The sequence below is a fragment of the Balaenoptera borealis genome (genome assembly GCF_965194805.1).
Source record: "Balaenoptera borealis genome assembly, chromosome: 20".
Classification (NCBI taxonomy): Eukaryota; Metazoa; Chordata; class Mammalia; order Artiodactyla; family Balaenopteridae; genus Balaenoptera; species Balaenoptera borealis.
The window spans coordinates 13,734,174-13,759,991 of NC_138879.1; the positions used below are offsets into that span (position 1 = coordinate 13,734,174).

Genomic DNA, 25,818 nt, shown 5'->3' on the forward strand with positions numbered 1-25,818 from the left:
ATGGCCCCAGAGATAAAGGCAAAGGAAATAAGTTCAAAGTAAATTGAGGCCAATGATAAACCAAAAGGCTCCTTGAAGGAACAAAGTTGAACCGAGAACTCTATTCCTAGAGCCCGATGTCTGAACAATTTATTTTCCCTACCTTTTAGTCCCCACGTGCCTTTCTCAGCTGAGATCTAGTGCCAAAGGACATCTCAAAATACCCACAGCCAAAACCACTCAGCATATCTCGCCACGCAGAGAGAGAGAGACAGCTCTGCAAAAGCCTTTGTCCTGAACTGTTTATGGATTTTCCATAGTCTGGGCGAGACCTTGGATGTATGCCACCTGCCAACTGGCAGCCGCCTTCCAGCCTGGGGACAGACCTTGCCCTCGAGGCTGGGGAGTCTTCACTGGGTTTGTTGTGACTTTCCCCTGTTTTGCACATTCATCCTGAAAACCTCCCAGACTTTTCTTAATGAAGATTTTAGTTAGGAGAAATTGCATTAGTGGGCTCATGTATTTCTGTCATTCATTCCCAATTATGTTAGTGGTAAGTGAAGGTAGTACAGTAAACTCCTGTATTTGTTATGGGCTGTGCCTGGGAGTCATAATGGACAATAAAATAATAAGTAATGGGCAGGACGACAGCTCTTAAAACCAGGTCGGAAAACCCCTCCAGCGCCAGACAGGAAAATGGCTCCTGCAGTTACCAGAAAATCTAGTGAATTCAGCTGGCATTCACAGGGCTCCTGTTAGGTACCAGCACTCAAGCCTGATACCTAACATTTAAACTTGAGAGCATTGTGCTGTGTATTATCTCAGTCAACATTCACAACATCTCAAGGTAGATATGGTTATAATCAGTTTGCAGATGAGGGCACTGCTGCTGAGAGATGTTTAAATAAATTGCCCAAGGCCACACAATTAATAACCGACAAAACTGAGGTCCTCAGTCTTTTGATTGTGTGTTCTTTGTTCTTTCCACACTCCACCTCAGCTGCCAAGAAGCAGATCCTGTGGCCAGAGTGGACCTCAGTGGGAAGGCATCAGATGGAAGCTTTCTGCCCTAAACTGGCTATCTGAATTAATGGAACAGTGGGCAGTGGGGGATAAATGAGGGAATTATTCAGTAGTTTGGTCGAACAAGTCTTCAGTGTGTAAACAAGTCTTACATAAGTCATGAAAAATGGGGTGGAGAGAAATGAGAGAAGAGAGTAACAGATAAAAATATTTTCTTTATCAAGCCTTGGGGGAAAACACTCTTTCCTCAAACACCCAACATGGTATTTCTCTCTCTCTCTCTTTTTTTTTTTTAATTACTAAGACAAGTGACCATTTTTTTACCCAAACCCAAATTCGGATGCCTTCAAAGAGATGTTTGGAGAATGAAGCATTGCATTGACAACCACCTTTTCTAAAAAGCTCAAAGGAGCACCCTTATATTCAGCCAAGTGGCCGTGAAGAGAAAAGGTACGTAAACGCAGGCTGGGGACCCCTGGCCCTCGCTTGGATGACCAGGTGTAGAATAAGGACCCTTTGCCTGGAAGACTGTATGTCCATCTCAGAAACATCTTTGAAGCTGAGCTTCATAATGGAAACGCTGACACAACCTGCTCTCAGCAGCCACAATATTAAACAGGCACGGAGCCAGCAGAAGTGGCTTGGAGCCAGGGAGGAGAGATTAGCATCACAAGTAAGAGATTTTAGGCTCTGAGCCAGGAGAGGTTTTCTTTTCTTTTCATTAAAAAAATAATAATAAAAAGAGAGAGAGAAAGAACCAAAAAAAAAAAAAAAAAAAAAGGAAAGGTGCAAGAGAACTCTTATTTAGCAACCCTTTTTCAGGTGGTTCTCCTGCGATATACAGATAAGCATAGAAACAAACTGCTGTCTGTCTGAAAATTTGGCAGTTGCTTGACCTTAAAATGGTCTTGGCAGAAACCCTTCCAACTGGCACCCCCTCGGCTGTCCTTGGTTGGCCCCTGTGCAGAATGGGGTATGTTATCTGCATCAGGGAAATAGTGGCCAGCAAGGTCCATTTTTCACTTGGAGTTGGAGGAAGCTCCATTTGAGCAAAAATTGGGTTTGCTACCTTCTTGCCCTACGGAGCTCTAGGAAAGAAACGTGCAGGGGGTGGAAGCTTGTGGAAGCGGCTCCCGGAATGGTGAGCGTCAGTCATGGGGCCCAGTAAGACCTCTTGCAAGACAGCTTTTTTCTCACAAGCTGCTCCCTGTGGGGTGCAGCCTTTTGAGATTTCGGGAGAGGGAGCCAGCCCCAGGATTTCATGATGCCGCAGAGCCGAGGTAGCATTTTCTAAGAAAGCCATGGGACCGGCCAGCCCCATTCCAGGGCACACACCAAGCACTGCTCAGAGCTGGACCACTGCAGACAGGTGGAGGTTCTCTGTTGCAAGTAACTCTTGAGACTGGACACCATGCCCAATTTTCCCGTTAACAGTTTCTTCTGGCATTTTAGCTGCTTTCTCCAAAGCAGCGAAACTATTGATTGGTTGTGACTTTTTTTTTAACTTTTAACTTAAAAAAATGTCAGACCTACAGAGAAGTTGCAAGAATAACACAGCGATTCTAGATTCACCCATGGTTAACATTTTTCTACATCTGCTTTGTCTCTCTCCCTAAATATTAACACATTATTATTTTTTCCAGAACTCTTTGAGAGTAAGTTGCAGACGTCATGACCCTTCACCTGTAAAGACTTCAGTGTGCATGTCCTAAGAACAGGGACTTTCTCTTACGTAACCACAGTGCAGTGATTAAATTCTGGAAATTTAACATTGATACAATACTATTATCTGATATAGAGTCATATTTACATTTTGCCAATTGTCTTTTATAGTGAGCAACCATAAAAACTTTCATGATTTGTGTTTTCATCCAGGTGCATACGTTGCATTTAGTTGTTACTTTCTTTGGACTTCTTTAATCTGGAGCAATTTCTCAACTTTTCTTTGCCTTTCATGACACTGGCATCTTGAAAAGCACAGGCCATTTTAGGGGATGTCCCTTTTTCTTGTGTTTTCCTAACTGTGTTCTCATGATTAGATTCAGACTGGCATCTTTGGTAGAAATTCTATAGAAGTAACATTGGGTCTTGGTGGTCTTTCAAAATGTCCTTCCCCAACATGTGTGGCTCCCCTGTGTTTTACTTTCTGGCCTTTGAGAAGACTGTGGCCTCCTTTGGTTTTCCCAGCTGTGTTTATCACAGAGCTGGAGTTGGGGGCCCAGTGTGAGGGGTCTGTGTGGGCTGAGGGTTCAGGCTGACGTGTTCTAGGACTGAAGAAGGACTAGTGGCTGCCTGATCTGAAGTCCCCCTGGGAGAGAGCACAGGGAAAATCCCGAAGCAGGAGTAGCAGTGGACTTCTAAGGTGGCCTCTAACTTCTGCAAACCGCTGATGAAGCCCTAACAGGCTCACTTAGAGCAGAAGTGGGTCTGATGGGATTTGAGGGAAAAGAGGCCAAATTCCCTCCCTCCATTTGCCTTTTGTACCCAAGTTGCTGAGCTAGAGAATTCCATTTGGATGGTTTTCCTCCTAAATATTTCATCCATCCTATCTTCTTCTTTTCAACTGCTTATCTCTTTTCTAGAACCATCTCTCACTAAACCCATCTCCCACAAAGCTGCCTGAGGGGATCCATTTAGACCCCAAATTTGATTATTTCACATTGGCTTCCATTACCAGGGTGGAATTCCATCTGACCACTATTTCCCTCTACAGTTTCTTGATTTCATACTCCCTGCCTCAAACTTATATTCCCCAAATACCACATGTTTATAGAACCTTCAGCATCACCTGGAGGTTTATTAGAACCTCAGGACCTACCCCAGACCCACTGAACCAGACCTGCATTTTAGCAAGTTTCCCCAGGTGATTTATGTGCACATTAAAGTATAGGAAGTGCTATTTAGAACATGCTGGAAAGATCTTAAGTTGCCCCTCAGGCTCTTGCTGTCATTGGTTTTGAGGCATGAGTCGCTAACTATTCTTTGACCTAGGGATTCAGCGTCTAAAATTTTGCAATTATTTTTCCTAATTTGCAGGAAGAAGGAAATTTCATGCATGGGATTTTTCTTTTTCCTCGCACAGTTTTTTTTCTAAACTTTGACATCTGTTACTACTTCTTGGCTAACAAGATGTCATCTGCTGGCAGTCAACAAAATGAACCAACTACCGGCAAACAAATGCTAATGTTAAAACTCAAAGTTGGTGGTATTTAGCACAACAGTTCAGTTCCAAAACAGCAAAAAATAAGAAAACAAAAAAATTAACTGTTGAGCTTTGATTATATATGAGACATTAAAAGATTGAAGAACACACAGATGAATGAGATACATTTGTTACAGCCTTTTGCCCACTACCTTGGGGACCACATGGGCTCATAGTGCTGGGGCACTTAATGGGACCCAAGCAGTGGCCATCCTCTTACTAGAGCCCTTGGGGTGCTACCAGTCCTGATTTGCAGAATTCAGTGAAATAAAAGACTTTTGCTGTCACCTGTCAAGTTTATTTCATCTTCCATGTCCAGACAGGTATCCAAACCAGAACATTTCCTCTGGATTCTCCAGTTTGATAGTTTTTAAAACAAAAATCACAATGAGTCTGTTGCCACTTGCTCGATTTGGCTTTACTTGGAGAGATTTCAAAAGCCTGGAGCTGAAAGATAATTGTTCAACCTTTCCTTGAGTGTTAATGACTTATAAGCCTCTAATTTAACCAAAGTAGCAACAGCTGAGACAAACCACTTACTATAGGTAGTGTTTCCCCTGGCAAGTCCATCAGGGAGATACGCATTGGGATTTCTGGGAGGCCAAGGATTTAACCATAACCAGATGTTACCCAAAATAATGAATTATACACATCGTTGCTTTACTAAAAGGTGATCAAGAAGGGCTTGGCACAGCTTGGCATGACCTTGAAAGATGAGTTGGTGTGAGCCAGGCAGATAGGGCGGGGAAGAGCCTTTAAGGCAAAGGGATGAGCAAGAGCCAGGGTGTGGAAAGTTGAAATGGTGAGTTGTTAGGAAGCTTGATGCTCAGAGGGGTGAGTGGGGCATGCCTGGAGCAAGGAAGAGAGAAAGGAGGAATTCTAGGCAGTGTGAGTTGACAGGTAGAAGCAGGTATACTAATTCCATACATTTGTGCAGCATTTTGGAGTTTGCAAAGCCCCTTCACACCTGGTTATCTCACCTGGCCCTGACTGGTCCTGCTCACTTCCGGATGATGAAATGGAGGCATGGAGGAGTTTCTAGGCTCACACAACTCATGAAACCAGGATTAGACCCAGATGTTTTGACTCCTAGGCCCTTTCCACCATAAACTGTGTTCCAGTGGCAGTGAAGAAACCATGCTAGCATATTGGGAAGAAAACTCACGGGTGGGTGTATATAGGTGGATGGATGAATGGGTGGATGGATAGATGGATGGATGCGTGATGGAAACCAGAATCTCAAGAGAAAGGGCATTAGGGATTCTGCAGTTGTCCAGGTGAGATAGAGAATAGAAGGTATGTCAGGGAGATGGATTGGTGAGATATGGAGGCAGACATAGAGGGATTCATAGGACTTACTGCCTGTCCCGATGTAAGAATACAAAAGAAAGAAGAGCCTAGGGTGACACCCAAGTTTCTACCTTGGACCACAAGAGGAAGGGTAGGCTCAAACCTTGGAGCCAAAGGGGTAGCGATGAAGACGATGAATGTAATTTTGAATACATTGATTTTTTTAAATTTTAATTTCATTGGAATATAGTTGATTTACAATGTTGTGTTAGTTTCAGGTGTACAGCAAAGTGATTCAGTTATACATATACATATATCCATTCTTTTTAAGATTCTTTTCTGATATAGGTTATCCCAGAATATTGAGTAGAGTTCCCTGTGCTATACATATACAGTAGGACCTTGTTGGTTACCAATCTTATGGACAGTAGTGTGTGTATGTTCATCCCAAGCTCCTGATTTATCCCTCCCCCCAACGTTTTCCCTTTGGTAACCATAAGTTTTTAACCAGGTCCAAATAAAGTGGGCTTTACCTGCCATTAACCAAAATTCCAGAAACAGAGACCTAGGTGAAATAAAAAGGTGTTTATTGGATATTTGTTAACACTGCGGCCTGGGAGACACAGATTCAAAGAAGCATTTGAATTGTGTTCCACTGGACTACAAAATGGGGGAGGCTTATGAAGGCAAAAAAAAAACACAAGGTTACGGTCAGCTACGTGAATTGTTTCTCAGGAATTATAATTGGAGCTGGCAAGGACTAAGGGTGTTTGTTAACTAAGGATTGGTTGGGGTCTGAAATGATTGCACGGGGACAAAGGGAGACCTTGAGACCATAAGGTTGCAGCTGGCAGGTGGTGTTTTGAATATGGCTGGAGGTGTCCTTGGGTCAGGTACAGTTCAAAGAAAGTTCAAGTTCTCAGGGTGCAGAGACGTGTCTGAGACCAGATTCTCAATGGCCACCCAACTCATTTTTGTGCGCCTGAACTGTGATTACTCCATTTTCATTTCCATTTGTCATCACTGCTTCATGTCATTGTGTCCTCGCTGCTACCGGATGAGGGAGGAACTAATACTGCTCTTTACAGATGAGGAAAAGTGAGGTCTACTTGTCCTCAGTAGCAACCCCAGGTCACCCAGCCGAGCAGCAGAGCCCAGGTCTGCTGACTCTGGAGTCTGGGCTCATCACCACTGCACTATATTTCCTCTCTCTACAATTTTCTGACTCTGTTTTCCATAATAAAGAAGTAAACAGAAACGGCAGGCCCTTCCAGGGGCCTCGGGCCTAATTACACCCTGACCTTGGGTAGCACTCAGGAAGCAGCCCCCTCCCATCTGCTGGCCCATGTCTGTCTTACCCACGCCTGGAGAGCTCCTTCTGGAGCCTTCCGGTCGGCTGCCTGGGGCAGGTCTGTGGAGCTCAGCCAGAAGCCTTGCCTCGTTCCCCGACTTTGCCTTGGGAGGTATTTAGAACCAGTCCACACAAAAGGAAAAACCAAACAAAACACAACCTACCAGGAAAATGTAACCATTTGTTCCTTGATTTTGTTTTTTCTGACAGTAGATGCAATCTATCACGCTTCCTAAGTGGGTTTGGGCCGGTGTCCATTCCATTGTGTTGCCCAGAGAGGCACGCCAGGAATGAGCTAGAAGGAGACACAAGGCCCCGAAGCACCTCAGGACGCTTGTTTGGTGAACCAGAGAAGGAACCTCTGTGGCCTCTGGAGAGTAAGGCTGCTGGCAGCCTTCTTGGGGGACTCTCCGCGTTGTTTTTTGACTTCCCAGTGTGGCCGCCCCACCAGGCACAGGCCTCAGCAAGCCACCTACCTCAGCATTTTAGTCCCTTCCCTTAAGGCTGAGTCAGTAGCTTCTCAGGGAAAAGAAAAGGACAGGTGTCAGGCACATTACCTCTTGTGCAAAGGTTTCATTGTTTGGACTCAAAAGTTTTCGAGAAGGACCGAATCAACGTCAAGGTGACGTAGCAACCCTCACACAGTGAGGCTATTGAGGGCTGGCCCGTCGCAAGCCCGTGAGCATTTTCAGGTGAAATAGCCATTCGTCAACTTGCAGGAAAACCAGCAGTTCTAGTTCCCAGAGGCCACCTTGTGAATTGAAATCAGAAGGAACAAGGAGAAATTGAAACTATTTTAAGCTCGGCTTCTGAGACTTATTTTAAGAAGCATTATTGATCATACTGCAGGGAAACTATACACATTCTTGGGTGTCAGGAGCCAGTATCCACATGTACCCACGTGACGTGTTGGCTTGATCTCATGACACAGCCTATGGGTCCAAAGGGGGCTGCGGCCACAGGAAGAATTTGAATCGAGGCTGTTCCGTGCTGAAATCAGACCAAGCTTATGAAAAGAGCCTTGTTACAGCTGCCCTGGGAACCGTAACTTAGAAGCATTTTTGTGCCATTAAAGCCTTTTCAGTAAATGAATTGAGTCATAGCATTTGTGACCCTACTGGGTTGTTTTAATGTACTTTTCTGTTCCTTTCTTAATTAGTTACCATGATCAGAGCACCTTATGAGAACACTGTTTTGCCAGTCCGAATCTTTTTCTCATCAGTCGCCATGTCACTTTGATTACCCAAATGAACCAGGGTTCACCATTGTTTTCCTGCATGGGACTTCAGGTCACAGCACGAAATGGTTGTCAACCCTCCACTGGTTTTGCCAGCGCTCTTTCTAGTCACAAATCCGGGAACTGAAAGAAGTATTCTTTCCCTCACAGGGAGCACACTGTGAATTCATATCTACTGTGTTATGTATGCCCTTTGACCCTTAGGTCTCCTCCCTGCCCCTTCCCCAGGCATCCTTTCCTCTTACATCTGTCTGTGTTCTCAGCCCCAGGTATGTTTATCAGCAGCTTTTTATTTTGGACTTCACTGATGAGCAGTGCCCTGTGTTGTTCCTGTCCTTCTGTCTCTACTGTTATCATCAGGTTCCTGCCTGTTTTTGAATTTTCTGCAACCTTTGAGGTGGGTGGAGAAGGGAAAAGGACAAATCTCCACCACTGGCTGATGTTAAAGAAAAAGTTGTTCGTGACACTTGTTGAAGACAGGCTGACTTCAGGGTGCTGGCATGGTTGGGTTCTGAGTTGCAGACCGCCAACTTCTCCCTGTGTCCTCACATGGTAGAAGGGTCTAGGGAGCTCTATGGGGTCTTTTTATGGGGGGGGTTCTTTTTTATAGGGTACTAATCCCATTCTTGAGGGCTCCACCCTCATGAGCTAATCACCTCCCAAAGCCCCCATCTCTTAATACTGTTGCATTGGGCATTCGTTTTCAACATACGAATTTGGGGGCCGGGGGATACAAACATTCAGTCCATAGCAATCCTTAACTAATTATATATGCAAAGACCCTATTTCCAAATAAGGTCATATTCTGAGGTTCCCGGTGGGCATGAATTTGGGGGAGGCACTAGTCAATTCACTACGGGAGTATTGATTCCTCTTCTCGTAAAGAAGAATCAACATAATACCCTATAACCCAGCCATCCCACTCCTGGGTATGAACCCTAAAGAAGTGAAAAGTTGTGTACACACAAATGCTTTTAGCAGCTCTCTTCATAATTGCCCCAAACTTTAATGGGGGAATAAACAAATTGCTGTACATTCATACAATGGAATACTACTTAGCAAGCAAAAGGAATGAGCTTCGATTTGCACAACCACAGGATAAATCTCAGGCATGGTCCTGAGTGAAAAGAGCCAGTCTCAAAGTGTTAAAATCTATATGATACCATTTGTAAGACATTCTTGAAAAGACAAAAACTGTAGGAATGGAGGACGCATGAGTGGTTGCCAGGGGTTGGGGTGTGGGGAAATTGTGATGATAAATTAGTTTCTTGGGGTGGTGAAACTGTTCTGAATCTTAATTGTAGTTGTGGTTGCAAGAATCTATACATGTGTTAAAATTCATAGAACTGTACACTCCCCCCAAAATCAATTTTAAAAAAGATTGTTTCAGGGGCAGGGAGTCCAAAATAAAAAACAAGGATCAACACCTTACTAAAGGTGCTGAGTTATTTTATTTTTTGTGAATGACGAGATGGCACTAGCATTCATGTAAAGTTAATTTTTTTTTAATTTATTTATTTTTTTGTCTGCGTTGGGTCTTCGTTGCTGCACGCGGGCTTTCTCTAGTTGCAGCGAGCAGGGGGCTACTTTTCATTGCGGTGCACGGGCTTCTCATTGCGGTGGCTTCTCTTGTTGTGGAGCACGGGCTCTAGGCACGCGGGCTCAGCAGTTGTGGCTTGCGGGCTCCAGAGCGCAGGCTCAGTAGTTGTGGTGCACGGGCTTAGTTGCTCCGTGGCATGTGGGATCTTCCCAGACCAGGGCTTGAACCCGTGTCCCCTACATTGGCAGGTGGGTTCTTAACCACTGTACCACCAGGGAAGCCCCTGAAGTTAACTTTTAAACTTTTGTCTCTCCTCATAGAAAACAAACTTATGGTTACCAAAGGGGAAGGGGAGAGAGGGATAAATTAGAAGTTTGGGATTAACATATACATACTACTATATATAAAATAGATAATCAACAAGGACCTACTATATAGCACAGGGAACTGTATTCAATATCTTATAATAACCTATAATAGAAAAGAATCTGAAAAAGAATATATATATGTAATTCCTCCTTGCTGAATTTGGACTGGAGTACTTCTTGTCTGATACATACCTTTTAGTACTTATTACTTTAGTAACAGATTATATCTTATATGGTGCTGTTAATTAAGTCTTGCATTGAATCGAGTCTTCTACAAAATCATAAGGCCCCTTGAAAACGGAGCTTATCTGACACATTTTAAGAGAAACAGTGTGGGCCACATAGCAGATGCTTAGTAAGTATTTGCTGATTTATTGATTGCTGGAAGCCTAGTCTCTTCTCTTCAGAGCACTGTCGTTAAGTAGGTCCACCTTCAGAACAAATAAGTTACCCAACTCTCTATTCTGGGGATGGGGGTGGGAAAGAAGCAGAAACGTTTTTAAAGAGACCAAAGAAGACTATCCTTTTTTACCTCTATCTTAATGGCGATGGAGAAGACAAGTTTCATGTTCTTGGATTGGATCATATAGCTTACATATTTGTGAAACAGTCACCATTGAATTGTGTAGGCGTGAAAACGTTCTTGGTGGGAATACCAGTAGAGATGGGGTAATGAAATGATGGTTGTCTTTGTCAATAACTTGGACTATTTTTTTTCCCAGCCATAAGTGCTTTTCAGGCTCTCCCTAGCAGGGATGGTACTGTTAGAGAATAATCAATAGAACCATGAACCGGCTCTAGCCCCATATGCCTGATGTATGAACCAGGGACCCGTATCCCCTGCCCTGCACCAAACCAATTGTCCACTTTTCAAATCCAGAGCACTGAAATGAAAGCATTGTTAAAACAATAATTCTGCTTCCAGTGTTCCTTCTTGCTGAACCTATTCTTTGTTAGTCAATTGCCTCCCCCTGAAACGTCCCAAGTGCAGCGAAAAAAAGTTAGAGCAGAACAGCAGCTTAGCTGGGATTCTTTGTCCCTTTAATCATATGTGAAGCATAAAATGAGATGACTGGTGGACTTTTCTCAAAATCCCTACTAATCAGCCACCTCTACCTTGCATCCTTGGTAGTTTGGACAGATGGCAGGAAGATAAAATCCACACAACTACTAAGCTTGGATCTTCCTCTCCCCCCCATTTTTTTTTTAATAATATAGTTTATTTTTTAGAGCAGTTTTGAGTTTATGGAAAAATCGTGCAGAAAGTACAGTCAGTTCCCATCTAAACTTGGATCTTAAACCACAAACTTACTGTTATAGAGAAAGGGGTTGCGGAAGCCATGATTCCCAGGATTGTGGATTTCTGAAAAGCCGCTGTACACAGTGCTCTCCCTGGCTGGGCTATCACAAAATCCAGAAACATCTAAAACCAAAACGAGAGATTAAATTAAATCTAGAAAGACACCCCTGTTCAAGGAAGAAATCTAGTGCGTCGTTAAAACACATTCCATATTTATCAATGTACCTTTCCCTTCTGAGTTACAACCACATGACTCAACATCTGTCTGTATTAAATATGGGGCATGTCCCCTTCTCCATCCCACCCACGCCCATGTTTACCCTCCTGGGAAAATCTTTTTTAAGAATGGAGTTATTAATGGCTACATAATAGTTCATCGAATGGATTTATCATAATTTCCTTGGCCATTCTCCCATACTGGGATATTTTGACTGTTTGCTTTTTTTTTTTCCTCTCTCTCTCTATTTTTTCTTGCTGTTACATTAATGTCACAGTGAAAATCTTTGTACATAAAGCTTTTCATTTATTTAATATTCTTAAGATGAATTCTCAAAGCTTAAATTTACCAGGTCAAAGTATATGGAGATTTTAAAGATGCTTGATACTTAATGTTCATAATGCTTTACAAAAAAGGGAGAATTACTCCCTTTTCATTTTGGAATCTTTAAGATAGTTTTTACTCAGGAGATTTGCCTTCTCATTGTAATATTGCTTATTTCATATTAAAAGGAGTTTGTTTATTGATGTTCATTGTGTAGTTGGGGGGTGGAGTTCAGAAGAGTCAACCAGATTGGCACTGAAATCCATTACAGATGATTCGTGGGTGGGTATGTCTCTGATAAATAACCACAGATGGGAACATTATTATAAGGGATATAGGGAAAGTACCATATTTGACTCCCAAACCCAACTCCCATCTCAGAAAGGGACAAATTCCGCCCAAGAAGCTCCCAAGAGCATGAAGGTGCACAGCACCTGTGTCAGGTGAGATCCTGGTGGAGCTTTGGCTTAATGTATCAACATTAAGATGTATCTCATCCTAAACTATCTCAGCAGATCTCTTATTCCACCTCAAAGAGCTGGTGGTTGGACCAGAGTTCTGGCAGCTGCTGCCGCTGCGGCTGCCTCTGGGGAAGCCCCAATGAATAGTGACTCTTGCTGTTTTCCTTTGGGGCCTGGCTAAGCCTCTGTTTGTAATAGTGTTGGCTTAATTCTGGATCATGCCCTAAACTAAGGATGAACATGAGGCTGTCTTACCCCCGCTGTGGCCTCTGATTACGCTACGTCGTGACCACTGCCACTTCCTGTTTCCCTGCTGTAGCCCCTTTGTGCACCACCCACGTCAGCTGCATGTAGGTGAAGGGGCAAAAAACAGGATGTAGGAGCCTAACATGACCCGCAAGTCACTCAACGTCACCGACATTTTAACTGGAAAGAATTCTAGTGGTCATGTGGGTCACTTGATCTCAACCACACTGGGGCCATAGATCTCCCTGATAATCAGATGAAAGTGGTCAAACCCTCTCTCCAGAAAGAAAGCATCTCCTCAAATGTTGGGTACAATTCCAGGATATTTCACAAGTCCCTGCTACCCATTCATCTAGGTGACGCCTTTTATTCTGCAGATAAGGATATGGAGACCCGAAAGAGGTGCCGGGTCCTGCCCAAGGTTACACAGAGGTGATAACTGAATTCAAACTCAGCTGTCCTGATTCCCAATGTGGGATCCATCAGCCAATACTATGAGGTTTCCACTCTATGTTGAGCCCTATATTGGGAATTATAGAAAGTTAGGGTGCTTACCAGCAAAGAAATAGAACTTGGGCTCATGAAAGGAATGTGAGATCAATCAGTAAGCAATATTCGTGCCATAGGTTCTTCTTTGGAAAGTAGAAGCTGATGTCTTCCAGTAATTCAGCAGTCATGTATTGAGCACCTACGAGCATCTCCTAAAGGCTCTTAATCATTGGGAGATTTATTATTTATTGGAAATTTAGACTCTTTGTAATCTCAAGCCTGAAGAAGATGTTGAGGTCCTCAAACTGATTTTTTTGTAGCTTTTTTTTTTTTCAGGTCCCCACCCTGAAACGTTGACTGCGAAGGTGCTTGGTATTTCATGGACTTGGATACAAGAATTAAGTGTCATATTGAAGGAGGAGTCCAGAGTTGGAACTGAAAGCTACCTAAGTAGATTCTACTGCAGCCTCAGCAGAAAAGCTCCAAGTCATTGAGGAGTTCCCAATAATAGCTACTCAGGACATACATTTTTCGGTAGCAGGAAGAGAACCAGAGTCCAATTTCATCTTTCTGGAAAGAAATAGGAAGTACTTTTGATTGATATTTATCTTCTCGGTTGGGTGCCAAGAGGCAACCTTTTATCCTTGGAAGAGTCTGGTTGTGAAGCCTGGAGACTTGCCCTGAATCTGAGCTTCTCTACCAACGGGCTGTGTGACCGCAGGCAGCTCTTTTACTTCTTTGAGCCTTGGTTTTCTCATTTGAAAATTGGAAATAATAATACTATCCTGACCATGTAGTTGTTGAGTCAACATAAATGACTCCTCTCTCTAGCTTGACAGTCTGTTCTTTCTTTTGTAGCAAATATTTTCTTCCATCTTGTATTTTGGGGAGTAGCTTCCCAGTCTGTCTCTCCCACTAGATGGTAACTCATTAAGGGCAGGAACTCAGCCCTTCTTATCTTTGCAGCCCCCAAAGCCAAGGGCGCCATTTTGTATGCAATGGAGGTATTAGTTGGGGCCCAATTGGGAGGCATAAACCACACAATAATTTGAACAGGGAGAGTATATAAGTAATAAAAGGAATTATTAAACTTTGATTGGAGTAACCATAAAGATGTAAAGAGAAGTCAAAGGCTGAGGGAGTAGGCACAAGCAAGAACAAACTTGAAAGGGGTCCACCTCCATGGCTGGAGTTCAGACCTCCTTGCAGGAGTTGTGGTCATAGCCCACTGGATGGCAGAGAAGTTTGCTGGGTTTCCTGGACCAGAGCTTGTCCACAATTGCTGGGCAACAGAAAACAGCCCTCTGGGTTCAGGTGAGATGAGACTGGTGGGCAGGTATATAGGGTCAGGGCACCACTGGCAATGCGAGGCCTGGCACACATGGTGCCTACATCAGGAGGGCCATGGTGAAGGCCAGAACTCCGAGGTCACCAGGCAACTGTGCACTCTGGGCACGCAGCTGGGACAGAGCAGCACTGCATGTCCCCCGTCCCAACAGATTCTGCAGCAGGAATAAGATTCAAACCAGGAAGAGAAGCACCCTTCTTCCTGCAGGGTCCCTCTAATACATGGCTTAGTGTCCTACTCACCGTCAAGGAGAAGTGCTTACAGGGTCCAGTCTGTTATCTCAGAGCAGAGACTTAAGGGTGAGCTTGGAGCAGAAGGGCAATAATGTAATAATGTGATAATGGGTGATCCAAAAGTATTTGAATTAAATTAGGAAAAGCCACCTAATCTGTCAATAACTCCCTTAACCCCTGTTCATTTTCCCTTCTTTCAGTCCCATAAATTTTACCACCAATAAATGTCAAAGCTCTCTTACTTCTCTTGTAATTTACTCTGTAGCAGCTCATTTGCCTCTGGGGTGTTCCCTTCTGTTTTGTTTTCTTAATGAGGCACATGTCTCCTCTTGCACACACTTTAAGAGAGACTCATGCGAAGAGAGAGAAACACACAAACACCCTGAGACCCAGTGTTTCATTTCACAACTTATTTCTCCACTCAACCTTGAACTTACTTTCCCTCCCTCTCTCCATTCCATTTCAAAGCAATCAACTTGTCCCTCCCAAACACATTGAGAGTGTCCCCAAGCTCTTGACTTCAACTGGCCATGGAAGGAATCAGAGCTGATCCAGGAACCAGTCTTTCTCTGCCTTTAAGGAAAATGCAGTGGCCTCCTCAAGTCAGACTGGGGAGTTCATCTCCTTGAATAAATCTGAAGAGTCCAGTATCTAATCATTATAGAAGAAAATTGGTGACAGAGCAAACAGCAGACTGGGCAGATAATAACCAGCACAGATATTATTCAGAAAGCATTTGGAAAGGACTAGGAGTTTCAACTTGTAAAGAGCCCTCCAGATGCTCTCCTGTGGGAGAGTGTGTTATTAATAGGCTCCAAATTTGTGTCAAGACAATGTTCTTCGGCGTCAACCACTCTGTTCTTCCAAAATATTTCATTCTCTTCTGGAGAGTCAGATTTAATTAGTGTTAGTGGATGACTCCCCTGTAGGAATTAGCTAAACAGTGAGATAGGGATACAGTTAAGACTTTCTCCAAGGATGAAGTGATTTGCAAACTTAATCTGTTTACTATCCTTCAGAAGTGTATCCCTTTAGATCAGAAAAAGTGGCAATGGCAAAAAGTAGGGAACTTAATCTTTCCACTAGAGCGTATATCTATATATGTGGCTGTCTTACATATTTCTTTGCAAGTGGTGGACATTCTGGGCCAGTGGAACCAAGCGTAGCTTGGCAGGAAGCCATCTCAGTACTTTTTCAAGCTCCGCCTTCTTACCACTGTGTGTACCAAGGAAATCATGCCCTTAAATGATCAAGAATAAGACAGTGGGTAATGGGATTACGGACAATCTTTATTTTCTTCTTTTTTGTTTATCTGTATTTTCTTCAATGAGTGTGTGTTATTTCTGAAATTAAATATATGTAAACATTTTAATGAAAAAAAAAAAAAACCCCACATTTTTCTTCTCTAAATCTCAGGCTGTATTACTGCTTTTTGTCTCCTATCTACCCAGAACCTTTTTAGCCTCTTCCCTCCCCCTGTTTAGATTAACTGCCAAAAATCAGCAGACTTCCTTTTTGGAAGAGACTATTGGAAGAGATTTATTTCTTCACTCTTGAACTTCTAAAAACAGCCTGTTTTTCTTCTTCCCCTAACCAAGTGGTGATTGATGCTACACCTGCCTCTGATGTGACAAGATGTAAGCGATGAATAAAAACTTTTCATGATTCTTGCACATTCGGGGGCAGCGTAAAGCTCTCCCCGGGGGCACTGAGCTGTGTGAAGATGCTCTGTGGGGAGTTATTCCGCCTCAGGCACTGTTGGGCCAACTTGCAGGCACCTTGAGGATCTCACCCACTATCACTAACCTTTGATATTGTTGCTCTGCTCTTTCAGATTTTTGACAATGAAGCCAAAGATCTGGAGAGGGAAGTCTGCTTTATCGATATTGCCTGCGATGAAATTCCAGAACGTTACTACAAAGAATCTGAGGTGAGCAATAGATGGGGTGACATGTGGAAGAGAGTCATTCAATCATTCATTCAACAAACATGTATTAAGTCCGCCCTGACCCGGGACACTTCCATCTGTCTTTGTGTGGATTCAGTTTGCTTTCACATCTCGCTGGACTCTTTACTGCGAGTCTCAAAATGAAGTCCCTACTGCTTGGGGCCCGTGGTTAACCCCGGCTGCCACTCAGTTTCAATGTAGTCTTCCTATCTCCCCAGCTCTGCCATCAATCTGGGCAGCAAAATACAAGGCTGAACCACCCAACGATAACTGGCCTATAAAACGCAGCAGCCACCACTGGCTTCCTGTTTGGCCAGGCCTGGGCCCAGCCTGTCTCCCGCCTCTGCAGGAGCTGTGTTTTATTTGTACCTTTGGGGTCTAACACAAAGAAAATGCTCCATCAGTCCTCCCTGAGTGCATATTGAAACTTGGACAGGTCATCTCTGCACAGAACCTTTCTCTCAAAACCAGAAGTGCCTTCATGCAGCCCTCTCCTTTTTTCATCTTGACTAAGAATAAATTTAAGAGAACATGTTTCTGTATGACTCCCACCTACCAGAATCCATTGTGTGCCTCAGTGCGAACTTTGTTTTACTGTTAGTGCAAGTTCCCATTTGTATCCTGTTAGTATTTTATTAATGGCTGCTGACGGAACTTGGGTGACCCCCTTGGAAATAACGTCCCAGCCCTGCAACGACAACAGATGCTGGGCTATTTTTGTTGTTTAGCAACATTCAGCCAATCACAATATGTTTGGAGTTGGGGCCCCAGTCTCGTCCTTGAGCTGTAACACATGGACCTTGAAACTCTTCCCTCAGCTTCGTTAAGGCTGATTTAAGACATAATAAATAAACCCGGTATAAATGAATTCTACCGTGACACACACTGGGCTCCCAGTGTGGTTCAGATTTTTTTTGCTTCCACCTTTTGGGATTCGTTTGGATATCAGAGTCCAACCCAATGTTAGCAAATGCTTAGCTGCTTAATTGCAGGCATGGGCTCTGCAGCTGCTGTCTCTTTAAAGTCGGGGAGCGGCTGATGTGAATTACTCTTGGTGGGACTCAAGGATGAGCTTTTGAACGTCAGCAATTTGCATTACACTCTGCAGCCAACCACACTTGTGAATTTTCAGAAAAACAAACTGAAATGCTCTCTGTATAACTGTGGACCTGCTCAAGAGGAGAAACTTGGCCTCCCCTTGTCTTAGAGGAGGTACTTCTGTGGTTTCGTCTCAAGGCCACCAGTACCTATGGGGCTTCAGTGATGTGCAAAGCATCATGCAGTGCATTGGGTGAAGCTGTTGCCCCGTCGCTTCTGAGGCTCCTTGGGCCTGGGGGGCTGCTGTCTTACCTGGACGTCCTGGCCTCTTTGGTAGCTCAAGCCTTCTAGAAAGGCAGCGTTGCCAGAAAACTCTGAACTGATTTCAGCTCTTCCTCTTAGATAGCTTTGGTGTGGTCCTGCCTGGCACTCAGGGAGCTCCCTTCTGATTCGGAGGAAAGCCTTAGGACAGATATGGAACACTAATGACGAAATCAACAAGTCTCATTTCTAGTCATCGTGTACCTGACTCATCTCCCTGTGCATTGTGCTCCCAGGAACCACCACTGGAAAGCTTTTTCTCATTGACACAGATGCTCAAAGAGCATTTTTTCATGCTTCACAGTCGTTCATTTTCCTGGGTCATAAAATATTCTTTTCTAGATGCAGTTGTGACCAAGGAAATTAGAGGGGAATAGTCATTCATCCAGTAAATACGTACTGAGTACTCAACTGAGTGTCACAGACAATATTTAGATGGGGACGTGGCAATGAACAGAAGAGACACCGAGGGTCTCTTCCCCCACAACATTTCCAATCTAGCAGGGGAGCCAAACAACAAAGAAATAACTACATGAGCACATGTGGAGTTAAAAGTCACAGGTGCCATAAGGAAGCTTGCAGGGAGAGACCATGATAGGGAAACTGAATTTAAGAGGGTGGGATCAGGAAAGATGCGCAGGAAGAAATGACCTGCTGGGACCCACCCGCAGGATGAAAAGAGCTGGGGGACAGTGCTCCAGGGGGAGGTGACAGCATGCATGGGAGTCCCAAGGTGATACCTATGAGGAAACAAAAGAAGGCCAGTGTGGCGGCAGCAGCGGAAACTGAAGGAAGAATGGCACAAAGGGAGGTTGGAAAAGAGGGCGGGGCCATGTTAAGACACTTAGATTTTATTTACATGCAGTAGAATGCCTTCGAAGAAATTAAAGCCGGGGCATCATAGGATCTGATTTGTGCTTTTAAAAGATTGCTCTGGCTGGAGAAGGGACTGGCCGGGAGCAGAGTGGAAGTCAGGAAACCACTGAGGTCATCGGAGTTGTCTACGTTGTTGGTTATTGAAGTTATATGGCAGCTCGAAGTGGAGGGCTGGGAGCAAATGGCTTGGAGGTATATTTTGAAGAGAGACTTGACAGGGATTGGTCGTGGACTAGGTGTGAAGGTGAGAGAAGAGGAAGAGTCAGGATGACCTTAAGGTTCACAGCTTGGGCAACAGATAGATGGGGGTGAGAAGAGGAGTGGATTTTGGAGAAAGATGGATGGATTTTGTGATGACAATGAGACATCTAGAACAAATAGAAATGGGTCTGGAGCTTAAATGAGAGATCTGGGCCAGAGACAAATTGGAGAGTATTTGGGAAATAGAAGAATTTAAAGTCCTGAGGATGGATGAGAGTGAGCAAGCATAAAGTATAATGGGAAAGGGGTTCGGGTCCGAGCATTAAATTTATGACAGCAATATTTGGAGATCAGGAAGAGGATGAGGAGGCCCCAGGGATCTACAAAGAACTGGCCAGAGAATTAGAAGGAAAACAAGGAGAGAGCACCAAGGAATGCAAGAGAGGAGAGGGATTGGTTATGCTTAATGCTGGTGAGAGATCAAATAAGATGAGAACGGAAAACTGTCTCTAAGAGCAGTGGTTTTCAGCTGGGGGCGATCTTGCCCCACAAGGATGCTTACAATGTCTGGAGACATTTTTTTTTAAGATTTATTTATTTTTTATTTATTTATTTATTTTTGGCTGTGTCAGGTCTTAGTTGTGGCACGCGGGATCTTCGTTGAGGCACGCGGGATCTTTTGTTGTGGCACGTGGGCTCCTCTCTAGTTGTGGCGCACAGGCTCCAGGGCATGAGGGCTCTGTACTTGTGGTGCACGGGTTCCAGAGCACATGGGCTCTGTAGTTTATGGCACGCAGGCTCTCTAGCTGAGGCGTAGAGCTCAGTAGTTGTGGCGCTCGGGCTTAGTTGCCCCGCAGCATGTAGAATCTTAGTTCCCTGACCAGGGATCGACCCCGAGTTCCCTGCATTGTAAGGTGGATTCTTTACCACTGGACCACCAGGGAAGTCCCTGGAGACATTTTTGGTTGTCACAACTTGGTAGTGCTACCAGCTGCTAACCACATCCTGTAATGAACAGGACAGCCCGCCACAACAAGAGTGATCGACCCTCAAATGTCAGTATGCCAAGGCTGGGAAATCCTACCCTGAAAGTAAAGGTCGTTGGAGATGAATGGAAGTCTGGACTCAGCTCTCACACTCAGAGAGCCACCCCTGCCTGTCCTGGAGTCTTAGGCTTACTTAATGGATGTGGAGGAAGGGGGCCCCAGAGGGCTCAGCCCTGCACACTCTGTCAAGCACTGCTTCCCAAACGATCGCCAGCCTATGTTACAGGTAGAATTTTTTCTCACTCGCCCTGGCGGTTAGACCACAAAGGAAAAGGCATACTTGGGAGCCTGCAATAAAATCATAGGAAAAGTATGTTCCATGGGACTCCCTTATGACCCAAACCCACCATCATTCGACTTCCAGAATCCACACTGCAGTATGAGCCTACCAGAAGGGAGAGAAGTGAGTTTCCTAGGCTGTTTGGGTTGTGTGTCAGTAGCCAGGGACAGAGAATAAGGGAAACAACCGATTCAGAAGGCAAACCACTTCCAAATACCTTTCTCCTCTGCACGCTGTAAATAATTAATATCCTCCTCCCGGCCACAAGATTTTCCTTCTAAAATGAAATCTGACCTTGTCATTTTCTGCTTAAAAGCCTGGTCCCCTTAGCATGGTCCTCTGCCTTCTCCCCTCCAGCCCTCCCCACCTCTGTGCCTCTCAATTTGGAAGCTTCTAGTCATTACTCTTTAGAGTTCAGCTCAAATGTGACTTCTCCTCTTTGGACTCTCCTGGGCACCCCACTCCCTACCCACTGGCAGCAAGAATTCTGGTCTGTGGCTTCTAGATCATGCTAGCTCGTGCTAGCTCACAGTTACACCCTGAGCTCCACGAAGACAAGGGTTGTCTTCTTCATCACCGTTCCCCAGCAGCTAGGACAGAACCAGCACATAGCAGCCGCTCACAAAACGGTCATCGAATGAATGAGTGAAAGCCACGGGCTTTATTTTTTCCTTCTAGCAGTGACAATTGCAGAGCGAGCGCTATCAAAGAAAATGCATTTGTGGCCATTAAGCTAACAGTTGTGAATCAGAGTTCCTTATATATATATATATATATATATATATATTTTTTTTTTTTTTTTTTTTCTCCTTTAATCTGAGGCCTACAGCTTTACGAGCTTTTTCTTCCCGTCCATCTTTGTAAGTTGACTATGTCAGCATCGTAAATAGGAGCACATTTTCTGCAGAGAAAGCTGAAATGCTGGTGGGCTCAATCTATTCTGAGATTTTGAGGCTTATGCATTCAGACCAGGGTTATCTGGGTCACCACTCAGCTCCCGTCACACACACACACACACACACACACACACACACACACACACACACACACACACACACACACACACACACACACACACCACCCAGGCCGAAGCAGGGGATTGAAGTAATTTCTTTTCTTTTTCCATTTGTCCCTGGAAACCTCCGAACCACATGAGAGGCAAGAATGCCTCTCTCATTAAGGTGACCAGAGCTGGAAATTTTCCGCTGGGTGCCCTCTGCCTAGTGGCACAAGGGCCCCCACTAAGCAGAGTTTCAGAAGGATTCAGAATCGGCTGGTGGCTCAGCCCAGCGCTCTCTTTATTCTCATTTTGTGGTGCCATTGTTTCCCAGCCACATCAGGGGCCTAAGCTGCAGCTTCCAAGAACCTCTTAATCTCAAGTTTTTCTCTCCTATCTGTGGCAGGACTCTGCAGGGCAGCGCTGCATTGTTTAAAAAAAAAAAACCAGTGTGATTTCTCGGGCCCAGAGAGCACCTCCACGTGCACCTCCACGGGGCCCCACCGAGGCCCTGCCCCCATTAGAATCATGAAGCTCTTTGCATCCAGTCACATCAGCACCACCCAAGCAGCAAAGACGAAGAGAAGCCAATGTCTGAGCAGGTTGTACTTGTTATGTGGATGATACGTGCGTTCTTTCTTCTGCCAAGGTGTCCATCCCTTTGATGCTCTGCCAGAATTTCAAGGTGAAAATCCCAACCCAGGAAGGAGGAACTTAGGGCGATCAGTTGTAGCATGCCCTCAGAGGACATGGGCAGTGAGCCCACACCTGCAAAGCTGAGTTGGCCATTTGGGATGCAGGAACAAATCTCAACACCCAGCCTCCAGGACTGGTCCAGCCTAGACAGTCTCCGAAAGTCAGGCTTAGGGAGCTCTAACTCAGAGGTTTGGTGTTGGCTCAAGTCCAGTGCTCTTCCTCCTGGATTCACTGCCATCGTTTTTAAGGTTCGGCTTCCATTACAAGATCAAGAGGGACCAGAAAAAGTGGCATCTCTAGTGGCCTTCCAGAGGTCTGTCCCCGCAGCTCTCCCCCAGAGACACGAATGTGGAGTCACACGCAGTTTCTAAATGTTCAGCCTTGAGTAGAAAGGGGGAAAAAGAAAAAAGAAATGTCATTTTCTGGGGGAGGAAGTTTAGAAGTAGAGGATGTTTTATGCTTTGTTTTTTAAAAATCTTCACTGATTTATGTAAAGCAAACGGGAGTCTGTAGACCAGCGGTTTCCAACTAGGGCCAGTTTTGCCCCCCAGGGGTCATCTGGCGACGTCTGGAGGTATTTTCGATTGTCGCCACTGGCAGGGGGTTGTCTGCTGTGGCATCTAGTGCGCAGGGACCAGAGATGCTGCCGAACATCCTGCGACGCACAGGACGGCCCCACAGCAGAGGGTTACCCAGCCCGAGATGCCAGTTGCGGCAAAGTCGAGAAACTCTGCTGTAGGCCAATCCAAGGACAGGAAATGCAGGGAAACCTATTAGAAGCAAGACTCATTAATTTCTTTCGTTTGCATTTATTAAGTGCGTACTGTGTACCAGGCTGTGTGCTAGGCACTGGGGCTACAAAGGCCAGAATCGTGTCTAGTCTCCACTACCCTTTGAACTGGATCCTTTTTTTTTTTTTTTTTTAAGAGAAAAAGGAAATTCCTCTTTCTCTTCGTTTTGCAAGATGTAAAAGAGGTCTCCATTTTACCAGTGTTAAATAAAGCATAATAATTCTAATGGAGAAATTAGGGAAATTTACAACATTTTGAACTCGGGTAGCAATGAAGGAGAATGTGAGACTGTCTCAGGAGCAAGTACCCCTGAAGTGGTATGATTGAAGGTAGGAGAGCACCAGGCAAGTTTTTAGGCAGGATTCGATTTAGAGCGTTCCCTTTGAGTTGGGTGACTAGGGGACTCTTTTGGAACTCAGTCTCCAGGCCCCCTGGATTACAGAGATTTCCTGAACTAAGGAAAACTGGGTAGCCAGTTCATTGGTCACACCCGGTCTAAATATCTGCTGAATTCTCTCTCAAGGGAGAGAGAAGCGAACAAAGACATACCTCTAACTTTTCCAGTAACTGTCAAGGGTAAGAGATTAAATGCTGTTTGCGAAGTACAACGGGCCCCAGAAAGGGAACAGAGAGATGAAGTGAGTAAATATTGTCGTACTCAGCTGTACCCTTCAGTACAAAGTGCTCCATCCAAACCACTCTGCTCCCTCAAATTAAGAATATTTTCATGTCGGTCTATATCTTGATGGTTGAGGGTGGTCAGAATTTTCAGTTATCTCCAAATGGCCAGATTTAACACAGCTGCCTCCTGCTGGGGTCCACTGTGGAGTTCAGTTTGTTGTTGTGCTGTTATTGTCATTTTTTTTTTTTCCCTTTTCCCTCCGTCCGTCTGTTTCTTTCTGAGAATAACGCAGCTGTTTGGTGATGGCTTCCAGTTTGGCGGCGCTGGGCACCTCTGGGATAATAAGAACTGTCTGCGCCCGCTGGTGTGGGGCGAAGCCTCCACCGCCAAAGTGCTCCCCAGTGATAGCCTCCAAAGCTGGCACAGAAAGCCTGCAAGGAGATAGTGGAAGGGTCTCCAGCAGCTGCTGCATCGCAGGGCCCTGCGCCTCTCCCTTCGCAGCGTCTCCACGAGGCCAGTGCTATTAGAGAGGGAAGCACGTGGTGGCCTCTGGAAGTGGCCGGAGCAATAGATGAGAAGGAAAGCCATTGGAAGAAGAACTTTTTTTTTTTTTCTTGGCTGCATTGGGTCTTCGTTGCTGCACACGGGCTTTCTCTAGTTGCGGTGAGCGGGGGCTACTTTTCTTTGCGGTGCGCGGGCTTCTCATCGCGGTGGCTTCTCTTTGTTGAGGAGCATGGGCTCTAGGCGCGCGGGCTTCAGTAGCTGTGGCTTGTGGGCTCTAGAGCGCAGGCTCAGTGGTTGTGGCACACGGGCTTAGTTGCTCCGCGGCATGTGGGATCTTCCCGGACCGGGGCTCGAACCCGTGTCCCCTGCGTTAGCAGGCGGATTCTTAACCACTGCGCCACCAGGGAAGCCCCAAAGAAGAACATTTTTCAGTGCAGGTTCTCTTACCTGCTTCCTCGGAAGCCTGGGCAACAACACAAACGCCTCAAGTGGTCCCAGGAGGAGAGCAGCGTGGTCCCAGGACTGCAGTGTCATTACAAAGGCCCTCCTGACCATGCAGGAGAGCGTGAGTGACCTGCTGGGAAACTGCCTTTTATTCTCCCTGTCCCCCAGCCCACTTTACAAGTTGCGTGATGTCCTGTACATCAATCCAGGTTCCAATTGCACTGGAAAGGCAATGGGTCTCCGGCCCAGTGGGAGGCTTCGGTGATATTTGAGTGTCTCCCTTTGTGTGTGGGAGTGGGGATCCGGTCAGCCTGGCCAGGAAGACTTGATCCCAGCAAGGCTGGAGAGAAGTTCTGCCGTTCTTCTGATCTTCAAGAACATATCCCCTGTGAAAACATGGGCTCAGTAGTTGCAGAGCCCGGGCTTTGTTGCTCCTCGGCATGTGGGATCTTCCCGGACTAGGGCTCAAACCCTTGTCCCCTGCATTGGCAGGCGGATTCTTAACCACTGCACCAACCAGGGAAGTCCCGAGTCAGGCGTTGTTAAAGTTGGTGTTTATGGGGCTTTATACTTAAACATAACGCATACATGACATTATTTTATAAAAATGAGCTCACACGATGCAACTTTGCAACATGCATTTTCTCAATAACGATATAAGCTTGCCGTCTTTCTGGGGCAGTACACGTCTCTCTAGCAGACTTCGTAATGACTGTATGATGTGCCAGTGTATGATTATGCCATTCTCCATTTGGTGGACGTTTAGAGTGTTTCCATTCTTTTGCTATTATAGTACTTCAGGCAACATCCTCATGCTATATTTTTTTTTTTGGCATAGTTTTAATATTTCTGTAGAATAAGTTCTAAATGTGAAATTGTTGTGTCAGTGGGTATGTGGGTTTAAATCTTTTTAGATATAGCCAAATTGCCCCCACTCCAAAGCTATATTAAATGACTCTCTGACCCACACTTGTGTGGGAACACACTGAATTTTGAAGAAGTGAGATTGGAAAGGCAGTGTAGTGAGTGAGAGCAAAGGCAGTGAAAAGGTGAGGAATTTCACTGCACGTTCAAAGGTCAGTGAGTAACCGGGGCAGAAGAGAAGAGCCTCGAATGTCAGGCCAAGGAATTTGGCTTTTATTCTGCAAGTAGCTGAGAACTTTCAAAGCAGGGTCACCAGCCCCCTTGCAAGGCGTCTCCATTTGTGACCGCACCAGAGAAACTGACTTTCTCGGGGGGGCGGGGGGGGGGGCGGCGGTGGTGAGGGCAGACCCCTGGACACCAAGAGGTTTAGAACCCTGTAACCCATCAACTTACTTCTCTCCTTCTTCTGCTACCTCTTTCGTGAACAAATCACCTTCAGCCATATTGGCAGCAATAAAACTTTATTAATGAAAAGAAACTTTTGGAAATAACAGGGCACTAAACAGTAGTCCAGTCTTCAAC

General features: G+C 45.1%; 1 protein-coding gene across 5 annotated transcripts in view; it reads left to right on the top strand.

Moving 5' to 3' along the window:
* Positions 1-25,818, top strand: part of PITPNC1 (phosphatidylinositol transfer protein cytoplasmic 1) — a 266,448-nt gene that overhangs the window by 204,154 nt on the left and 36,476 nt on the right. For all 5 annotated transcript variants that reach the window (XM_082373723.1, XM_082373731.1, XM_082373722.1 and 2 more), the window contains one exon: positions 16,443-16,538. In XM_082373723.1, the coding sequence (XP_082229849.1) occupies positions 16,443-16,538 (96 nt within the window). The remainder of the gene's footprint in view (positions 1-16,442; positions 16,539-25,818) is intronic.